Here is a 10,689-nt window from a genome sequence, read left to right on the forward strand (position 1 = left end):
TATCCTGGCCCCACTGGTGAACCTCCTGATGGCACCTGGTATTTCTGGCCACTGTGTGACACAGAGTGTTGGACTGGATGGGCCTTTGGCCTGATCCAACATTGGTGTCTCTTATGTTCTTAATTTACGTTCGTTCGCCGTGACACGTGAACAGGGCCACAGGGTACGTACTGCTGAATGCGTGATCCAAAAAAACCCCTTCGTTTATCCAGGCATTGGTCCCGAGTTGGATTCATAAAATGAGCAATGCGTTGGTTTGGCTCTATCATAGGAACAGATACAAAGGCATTCCCCGTGATACGTGAACTGGGCTACAGAGTGTGTGGATGGATGCAGAGAATCCAGAGAGGAAAAGAAGTCTGGGGATGCCTAGACGTCATCTACAGTACACATTGACTGCATCCGCATATTGTTAGATAGTGCACTGTGGTTGTGCTATAGCAGTGGTGGCGAACCTATGGCACGGGTGCCAGAGGCGGCACTCAGAGCCCTCTCTGTGGGCACGCGTGCCATCGCCCCAGCCAGGCCCAGACCATCATTAAAGTGTCGAATTCTCTGCCAAATAATTTTAAGTAAACGAAAGCATTTGGGATCGCTTTCCTTACTTTGTTTGGATCATCTTAAGTTAATGTATGAGTTTTTTTTTCTAAAGTAAAACCTCAGTAGTCAGGTTGAATTTCCGTGTTGGCCCTTTGCGATCAATAAGTGGCTTTTGGGTCGCAGTTTGGGCACTTGGTCTCTAAAAGGTTCACCATCACTGTGCTATAGTATGTGGTCTGCAACTGGATTGGCTTTTCTACACAGTTGTTGCAAATGGTTGTTATGGTGCAAAGGTAACGCATTGCCCAATGCTGTTTGGATGCGGCTATGAATGGTTAGATATTGTGCTCTTGTAGGCGCTGCAGCAATCAGTCTCAACCAAGACTGACCTGGATAGCCCAGGCTAGGCCAATCCCGTCAGATCTCGGAAGCTAAGTACAGTCGGCCTGGGCTGGTATTTAGAAGGGCAACCTCCAAGGAATACCAGGGCTGCGACGCAGCAGCAAACCACCTCTGAAACGTCTCCTGTCTTAAAAGCAAGTCTAGCTCACCACCTTGTGGTGCATAATGCTAAAGAGCTAGACTGTCTGACTGCCAGGCAATCTTAGGATCTCTTGGCTATTCTACACACAATGCCCTACAATAATTAATTAAGTAATTAATTAATTCACACACAGTCCACACAGGGAAATCCAGTAGCAAGTGAATTCTATTATGCTATGACAGGCTGTGTGGAAACCGCCTTAGATGGGTAGCCATGCACAGCGTTTCATCTATATTTCCCTCCTTCAAGGATGCTCTCAACATTTTTGAGGCACAGAAAAGCATTGTAACATGCACACCTGAAAACATTAGGTGTGGCTAAAAGGCACAGGATATTACAAGTTTGCTGAAACAAATTCCTGTATCTGGATCTCAGATGGAAGAACTAACCCAGCGGTTCGAAAGCATTAAATAGCAAGTAGATAAATTGGGTACCTGCCCCTAGGTGGCAGGGGGCACCCTCCTCCTCGTGAGGTGTGCAGCAGGAGCATCAGTGGCGGCGGCGGGGCGGCGGAAGCGGTGTGGTGGGCGAGCAGCCCTGGCGACCCAGTGAGCACGACGTCGAGCGACGGAGTCCGGCGGAGGCGGAGTCGTGGGGGCGCGGTGACGTGGCTGTGCGGTGGAGCCAGCAGGACGTGAGTCGGAGCTGCAGCTGGCGTGGGGCCGCGCACCAGGATGGGCCCGCCGGAGGAAGCCGCTGGACTGAAAAAGACCTGTTCCAAGGCACCAGGAGGTGGAACGCCGACACCCAAAGCCCGCTTGAAGGAGCCGGATAACAACATGCCTTGCTGCCTGGGTGCCAGTAGGAAGTCACTTCCCTATATAATGTGGCCCTAGATAGGAATTGAAATTGTATATAAACCACTCAGAGACCCTCCGGGGTTAGAGTGGTATATAAATTGAATGTTAAATAAATAAATAAATAAATAAAACTCCTGGGAAGTCTCTGTAAACCCCCTTTGGGTTCCATGACAGAAGAAAGGGGGTGCAAATAAATAAATATGGAAACAAAGTATAAGCCTGTGTTTTCAAGTTTACTTTACAGGTATACCCGTGACAGAGAGCCATGATTGGCCACAACTCCCTGTACATACAGCGGTGTGGAATGTATATTTATGCCAGCTAATACACTTAAAGGGGCTGCGGTGGCTCAGTGGTTAAGATGCTGAACTGCAGACTGGAAGGTCGGTAGTTCAGCAGTTTGAGACCCGAGTGCCACATGACAGAGTGAGCTCCCGTGTCGGGCCCCAGCTCCTGCCAACCTAGCAGTTCCAAAGCAAGAAATTGCAAGTAGATAAATAGGTACCGCTTCGGTGGGAAGGTAACAGCGTTCTGTGCACCTCGACGTCTAGTCATGCCAGCCACATGACCACGGAAATATCTTTGGACAGCGCTGGCTCTTTGGCTTGGAAACGGAGATGAGCACAGCAGCCCTAGAGTCGGATTCGACTGGCTTTCGAGCAAGGGAAACCTTAATACACTTAACTTTTCCTCTCGTTCCTTCTTCACAAAAGAAGTGGTCTTAAAGGAAGTAGGACGGGGCAGACTATGGGGTCCTTCTTCCGCAACAGGATATCTCCAAAACACCCTTTCACCTGTGCTGTGTAGCCCCACCTGTGTGTTTGTAGAACACCATATGGTTGGACTCGGCTGAGTATGACTAAGTCTGCACCCAGCTCTTGGGTGAGGCATGTTTTGATTGTGGGTGAAGACGTTTCTGCTCACCAGATGCCTGAAGTAAATGTCATTGCAGGATGATCCTAGGACCGCTGATTGCCCTCCCTCCTGGCACGCAGCTTCCTTGACCCGTCACAGCCCTGATTTATCTTCAGATAAACTTTCATATAAGAACCTAGAATGATTTTATGAACCAGTAACTGAAACTAGGGGAAACTGTCATTTCAGTATTTCCAAATGAGACATATTGTAGTGATGTTGTTAACAAAATACGGATTGCTGATGGAAAGCAATGCTACAGATGATCTTGAAAAGGGATTTGGGGTGGGCAGAACTGATCAAGGCAGGTGGGTAGCGTTTGGAGTGTTTCGGGGAACTTTACGGCCTCTTAAGGGGACTTTCAAGGACGGGAGACTTGGCCGCATTCCAACACGGCCACAATCCAGTGCATTCTTATTTGGCAGTAAGACCTCTTTCACACATTATAAAACACTCCCCATAAGTAAAAAGCTACCATGTCAAGGAGAACAGTTCTCACCTTTGTGGTGGAAGGGATGTGGGGAAGATGGGACGTATCTATACTGCTGGTGGGGTTGCCCAATGCTCACTCCCTTCTGGGATGAAATATTGGCTCAGGTTAAGACAATCACTGCATACACGATACCTAAATCTCCAGAACTTCTACCACTGAATATATGGACAGATTGGGACGTTCCATTGATTTGTAAGAATCTTTTAGCAATACTACTGCTAGTGGCTAAATCCCTGATTGCCCTACACTGGAAAACAAATCCCTACCAACAATATTACAATTGAAATGGAAAATATGGAATTATCTAATTATGGATAAATTATTGGTAAAAATTCCACCTAATGCAAACTAATGATTGGGGTTCTACTTTTATGGATAAATGGTCACTTTTCTTGGATTATATTTCTGAAAACAACTTGTGAGAAGATTCTATCCCAAACTGCTATACATTTATAACACTGTTTTAATGCCCTTTTGGTATAATAAGTCTTGTCTTTATTTCAATACCCTTGATATCTTTAATTTCATTAGACATTGTACTTCAAGCTTTTTGTATTTTTTTATATCTACCAAAGCTAGTAAGCATACATATTATGTCGACTGATTCATATTGGTCACATAACTGAGCCTTGTATTTTGTTTTTTTACTGATGAATAAGTTGTTGAAAATGTAGCTGAAAAATCTATTTTAAAAAGTAAAAAAGAGAAAGAAAGGAGAACAGTTCCAAGCCAGCTATCGTCCCATGCCAATTTCCTGCTTGCAAAGAAGGTTTTGTTCTATATAGAGAAACGTACAAAACGTAGTTCCCTCCCTGCAGTGTTAAGTGGAACAGTCCATTTAACTACTTGAGAACTTGACCACTTCCTACTGCATACATAGATCCAGCCTGTACCTCACTGAGTTGAGGGGGTGGGCTTCCTTTCAAATAAAAGCACTTGAGGCTGGAGTGAGAATTGCCTGTTTTAGCATTTAGCAAAGCTGTCTGACAGACTTCCAGGTGAGACACCTGCATTCCATTCCCCTTTCAACTTGGCCAGTTCTGGGACTCCCTGGAGCCAAAGTAGGCCCCCCGCAACAGGTGGCTGCTACGGGTCACAATGGGAGGGTCACTTTATTTGGACACCGCCCAGGATGATGCCAATTAAAGGGTTTTATAACAGATTGATAGTGTTTGCCCAGCAGGCAGGTTCCCAAGATAAGGTGACACTGTTATCTCCCCTCACGGACGGTATAAAATCCAGGGTTTCCCTTCGGTGGATTTTGCAGACCACAAGCAGGGACAGCCAGGGCTGCAGAAAAGGCCAGGTAAGTAGTGGATCTTTCACAGGAACGTGCTACAAAACAAAGAGCTCTTTGTCCTCCAAATTGGGGTGTGGGGGGTGGACTATCTCTGTCCCAAGTAGTGTGGCTGTTTTATGGGTCCCTATGTGGTGTTGGAGTTGACTTCTGGGGGAAATCTGTAGCTCCCGTGCCCCACAAAAGGCCCAATGCTGCAAACTCTACCCATCTGACTTCACCCCTAATCAGGGGTGGGGCTGACAGTGGATTTTTGAAGAGAATTGTCACCCTTATTTATTTAGGAGCTTTCTGTGCCATCTCTTCAGAGCCCTGCTCCAAGTGACTTGCAATTAAAAGGGCTGAAGTGGTCAGGGGAGGCTGGAGGATAAGGATAATTTAAGGAAATCACTATTTAGGGAAATTGTTATAAGAAGATCAAAGCTCATAGAACTTAAATAACTTGTTCTTAAGTTCATATTTTTCTGACACTAGCAGTCTGTAGACAGTAAAACATGCATGGTTACTTGAGCTTGGCAAGAAAGCTCTATCTAAACATTTCTGTTGTTTATGAGGAAATCTGTAATTCTCTGTTAATTTCTTTGAAGTTGAGTCCCCCCCCCCCAAATGTAGCAACTTTTCCTAGTGAGGAAGAATAATTCTGAGCATAACCCCCTTCTATTTTATCCAACCACACACACACACAAAACATAAGAGGAAGGTTAGGCTGTGAGAAAGTGACCATCCCAACATCAGCTTTCGTGGCTAATCAGAGATCTGAATGGGAATTTTCCCAGTAATGTAACTCTCTAACCATTACAACCGCATTGGTTCTCAGCATGGCAAACAAAGAGACATGACAGGACTTCTCTCTGTGTTGTGCTGGTTTCCTGTCAGGAGATTTTGAGGTTGAGGGACCATTCAGTGTGAGAATCCACCACCTGCCATGTGAAGTTTCTGTCACCCCAGGACTGCCATTTCATTCCAACTCCATTCTTTTGCACGTACGAAGCTTAGTGTTGTTATGAAGCAAGGCGTCAGCAGCCGGTTCTGGCCTTTCTTAGTATTAACAGGTATTTTTTTATCAGTTTAACTCTGTAACCAGTGTTCCCTCTAAGCTGAGTTAGTGTGAGCTAGCTCACAGTTCTTTAGCCTCCGGCTCACAGGTTTTTGCCTTAGCTCGGGAAGGAGGGCTCCAGAGCAAGCTAGTTGATGCAGTCGCCAAACTGCTCACTCACAACTTTAATGCCAGGAGCTCACAAAGTGGAATTTTTGCTCACAAGGTTCCGCAGCTTAGAGGGAACATTGTCTGTAACCCAAGCCTGTGGTTGGTGGAAGTGCTCAGCATTCAAAGATCTTAATAAACTGACTGTCCTCCCTTCAAAACTCTTTTTTCTAGGATGTTCAGTTTCACCCTCCTCGCTTTGCTCTGTTGTGGCATCTTCGTCAGTTCAGGTAAAACCCAGCTGCGGATCACTGTTCCTTAGGCGATGTGATATTCGGGTGCAGGAGTAGGCCGTGTGCCCCTGTATGTCATTAATGAATGAATGGATTGGATTTTTAGTCACCGCTCACCTGAAGGGTCTCGTGGTGACTTGCAGCATTAAAACCGATAAGGTAAAAACAACATAAATGCAAATAAGAAATATAAAATATTAACATTAAAATATTAAATTATTAAAATATGTGGTTGTCACCATACCACTATTAAAACAGCCCAAACGTGTGGTTACTCTCCAAAGGCCAACCTAAACGATTCCACCTGGCATGCCCTGCAGAAACTAAACAAGTCTGGCAGCACACAGTTGTCATCCGAGAGTGCATCCCACAGGGCAGGTGCCACGACCGAGAAAGCCCTTCTCCTGGCAACAACTAAACAAGCCATCCTGGGGCCAGGCACCTGCTAGAGGCCCCTAGAGGATGACCAAAGAAACTGCAGGGGGTTCTAACGGGAGAGGTGGTCCCATAGTTATGAGGGTCCCAGACCACTAAGGGCTTTAAAGGTTAATACCAACACCTTTAATTGGATCTGGATACTAATTGGTAGTTGGTCGCCGGGTCCGTCTGAAATGCTGATGGGGGATGGGGGGGACATTCCAGGAGTGGGTAAAATCAGCCTCAAACAATAGAGTTTTGCCCCAAAACCAGAACATCGCCCTCCAACATCACTGACATGCCTATGTCACTTCCGGGTGATGTAGGCATATCACATTTATTTCCAGCAATGTCGCTTGGGGGGAGGGTTTCTTCCTGCCAACCAGCAGGAGCAAAAAAACCCCCAGGTAACCCCCCACCCCCAACTGGGAATGGCGACCAATTGGTAGCCAGTGCAGCTGCTGCAGAAATGGGACAATATGAGCTGACCAAGATGTTCCAGGTAATGACTTCTGATATTTCTTTCCAAAACATTATTATTATTGTATCACTAGAAAAGAGTAAGAGTCCAGTAGCACCTTAAAGACTAACAAAATTTGTGGTGGGATATGAACTTTTGTGAGTCACTGCTCACAAATGTTGTTCGTTTCTAAGGCGCTACTGGACTCTTACTCTTTTTTACTGCTACAGACAGACTGACATGGCTACCCATCTTGATAGCATCATCATCATCATCATCATCATCATTATTATTCAAAGCCAGAACAGGTGTAAGACGTCTGCTGTTGATCCCTGGTAGCACCAACACTTATCTAATACTAGACAGTATATATCATTTATATAGTGTCAAATACCATTGAAACTGCATTTTATATTAAAAAAAATCCCTCAAGTCAATCAATATTAGTTTAGAGAAAGTTTTTTTTAGCAGTTCAGCACCTGCTGTTATAACACCCAGATCTTTATTCTAATTTTATTAAAACTGCAAAAGACTATTCTTTAAAATGTAAAAGACTTTCTACTTACTATTGCAACTTTTAGTTTGTGACATGACAGCTTTTATTTAAAGATCTACAGCTTACCTGTAGCATAGGGAAGCCTCTAGTTTTTTTTTTTTTAAAAAAATCAGTAGCAGTGGGTGTTCCCCGAAACACTCCAAACGCTACCCACCTGCCTTGATCAGTTCTGCCCACCCCAAATCCCCTTTCAAGATCATCTGTAGCATTGCTTTCTGTCAGCAATTCAAACTCAGATGTTTCTAAGAGATCCATATTACCTTAACAACAGCATTACAATATAGATCCAGGTGGTCAGCCATGTTGGTTTGAAGCAGTGGAACAAATTTAGAGTCCAGTGGGCTCTTTTTGTAGCAGGTACTCATTTGCATATTAAGCGACACACCCCTAATGTAGCCAATCCTCCAAGAGCTTACAGTAGCTCCTGTAAGAAGAGCTCTGTAAGCTTTTGGAGGATTGGCTACATTAGGGGGTGTGGCCTAATATGCAAAGGAGTTCCTGCTACAAAAAGAGCCCTAATTGGTCTTGAAGGTGCCACTGGATTCTAAATTTGTTCTACCATTACAATATGTCTCATTTGGAAATACTGAAATAATCAATCAATCCAGTTACCTTTATTGGCATGTAACCCTTGCAAACCAATATACAACAAGGAAACAACAACAACCACAGCATAGAATAATACTTGCAAAATACAGAGACGAGGAATTACCAAGTAAGTATCCCCATCAATTAAATAAAGGGCGAATAGAAATGGCACCAAGAAGAAATTTAGCAACAGTTTCCGTTATCTCAAGGTTTGGATTATCAAGAAGAATAAGGATCTTTAGGCAATCAGGATATTCTTCTAACTGAGCCAAAATAAAATTTAGAAATTTCAGTCGTAGTGCATGGTAGAAGGGGCACTGCAACAAGACATGGGGAAACGTTTCCATATTATCATTTGTGCATGGACAATATCTGTCAGAAAGGGGCACACCCTGAAAGCAGCCAGGTAATAAGGCCGAAGGTAATACATTGAATCTCGCCAAAGAGAGGGCTCTACAGAGTTTGGGGGTGTTAAGTTGGTACAGGTAAGAGGCAGCTTGGCCAACTTTAGGAGATATTCCAAAATACAGGGGTACTGAAATAATAGTTTCCCATAGTTTCCATTATTGGTTCATCAAATCATTCTACGTTCTTATATGAAAGTTTACCTGAAGATATTTCTCCAGGACTCTTTGAAACACTAAGGCTCACCAAGAGAGAACTGGAGGAAAAAACTTGTTTTATTTTACACCAAACTGTCAGGAAAGATAGTACTGAGGGAATCTAGCCTCTCTCCTGATACCAACTGACTAGGCTCTAGCTTAATTTCTTTTGGTTGTCCTACCATAGTAGTGTCACCATATTTCCTCTCCTTCATTGTGACTAGGCTTGTGAACTGATACTAGAACGGACACGCTATACTTCTTTAACCTTTTCTCCCTCTGTCTTTTATTTTAGGAAACGTTCTGCAACGGTCTTCTTCATCTTCTGGAGAATATGGTGGGACTGGAGGAAAGCGATTCTCACACTCTGGAAACCAACTGGATGGGCGTATAACGGCCATTAGGGTTCGAGTTAACCGCTGGTACATTGTGGGGTAAGTGAATGAAGGCCCAGAGTAGAGGAATCGCACGTAGGGGTGGAGGCTGAGCATGAGGTAAGATTTTAAAAAAGCGCACAGCCGAGTGCAAAATAAGACTTCCCTTTTTCCTGTGTGGTGGAAAATTTAGGAACACCTTTCTAAACATCCGTTTCCCTCATAGCAGGCAGCCCTCAGGACTGATCATGCTTACATTACATGCAAATTTAAGGGTCAAGAAAGAAATGGTAGGGATACTGCAGGCAGCCTATTTATTTATTTATTTATTTGTCAGATTTGCACCTTGGCCTCCCGGCCGAGGCCAGCTCAGGGCGGCTTACAGAGTAAAACGTATGAATTACAATTAAAACAATTTAATTGAATTGGAATTACAATTAAAACAATTTAAAAACCAACTAAAACCATCTAATATAATAAAGTGCTAATCGTCATATATTGTTTAGCGATGGCAGCCGTTCCGCAATGGCCCCTTCTCGGCTCCCACGTCTTTCCTTTACGTGGCTGCAGCCTGCAGGGTCCATTTCGTAGAAAAAGAGCGGCAGGAGCTCATTAGCATATCTAATAGGCTATTAGCATAATAGCTCGTTAGCATATGCCGTGCCCCCTGACATCACCGGAAGTGGTGTCAGAAAGGGAAGCAAAGGGGGGGCATCTTCAAAAGCCTCCCCTTCCCTAGCTGTCCTGCCAAGGCGGACGGGGGGGGGGGGGGCAAAGGGGGAAAGAGAGAAACCCCTTCTCTCTAGAGTCATCTTTCCATTATATTCTATAGGGGCACAGAATACAATGGAAAGATGCCACTGGGGCACAACTCCAGAGAGAAGGGGTTTAAACTTAAACCCTCTCTCTCTTCGCTTCCCTCCCCCAGCCCACCTTGGCAGGCCAGCTGGGGAAGGGGAAGTTTTTGAAGATGCCTCTCCCCCCTTTTTTTGCTTCCCCAGCCAGTCTGCTTCTGGAGACACACACCCCGCCCTCTCCTGGCTCACCTGCCTTAGCGGGGGAACCAGGAAGGGCCGGGGAGACATTTAAATGCCTCCCATGCCTTCCTTGGCTCGCCCGCCCAAGCAGGTAAGCCGAGGAAGGCTCCTAGTGCCCCCCGCCCTCTCCTGGCTCGCCTGCCTGGCGGGGGGGGCATATTCTATGGCACGGGGGCGGGGCTGCCAGAGCGGTGCTCCAGCCCCAAATGACCCCTGGGCAGCTGGTACAGGCTGCTGTTGTTGGCGACTCCAGGAGGCAGGGCTCTCTATCTTCAGCTGTTAAAGGCAGCTCCTTAATTGAAGGCCTGGTGGTAGGGTTGCCAAGTCGATCGGAGCTCCGCGGCGGGGGGGACTCCCGCCTGGCGTCTTTTGTGCGCGGAACTGGATATGGTCCCGCAGGGCCCTGATCTCTTCTGGGAGCTCACTGATTGATTGATACTAGCCTCATGGCAGGAACAGAGCAGGCCCTAGAGTCCAAACAAATCTCAAAATTTATCCAGAAAATGCCAGCCCCCAAGTCCGGTCGGGGATTACCCCGCTTTTGGGGGCTCCAATCCTTCCAAGGCCAGTTTAGAAAAATAAAAGATTCGGGGGAGACATGACAGAGGTCTTACAATGATGGAGAGTGT

The 10,689-nt window shown here is 45.6% G+C and overlaps 1 protein-coding gene across 1 annotated transcript in view; it reads left to right on the top strand.

The window, feature by feature from the left end:
• Positions 1-5,968: 5,968 nt before the first annotated feature.
• ZG16 (zymogen granule protein 16) overlaps positions 5,969-10,689 on the top strand; it is a 7,753-nt gene continuing 3,032 nt past the window's right edge. The window contains exons 1-2 of the mRNA XM_015419760.1: positions 5,969-6,023; positions 8,945-9,083. Coding sequence (XP_015275246.1) covers positions 5,969-6,023; positions 8,945-9,083 — 194 coding nt within the window. The remainder of the gene's footprint in view (positions 6,024-8,944; positions 9,084-10,689) is intronic.

The sequence above is a fragment of the Gekko japonicus genome, unplaced genomic scaffold (assembly GCF_001447785.1).
Source record: "Gekko japonicus isolate JY-2015 unplaced genomic scaffold, Gekko_japonicus_V1.1 scaffold2049, whole genome shotgun sequence".
Classification (NCBI taxonomy): domain Eukaryota; kingdom Metazoa; phylum Chordata; class Lepidosauria; order Squamata; family Gekkonidae; genus Gekko; species Gekko japonicus.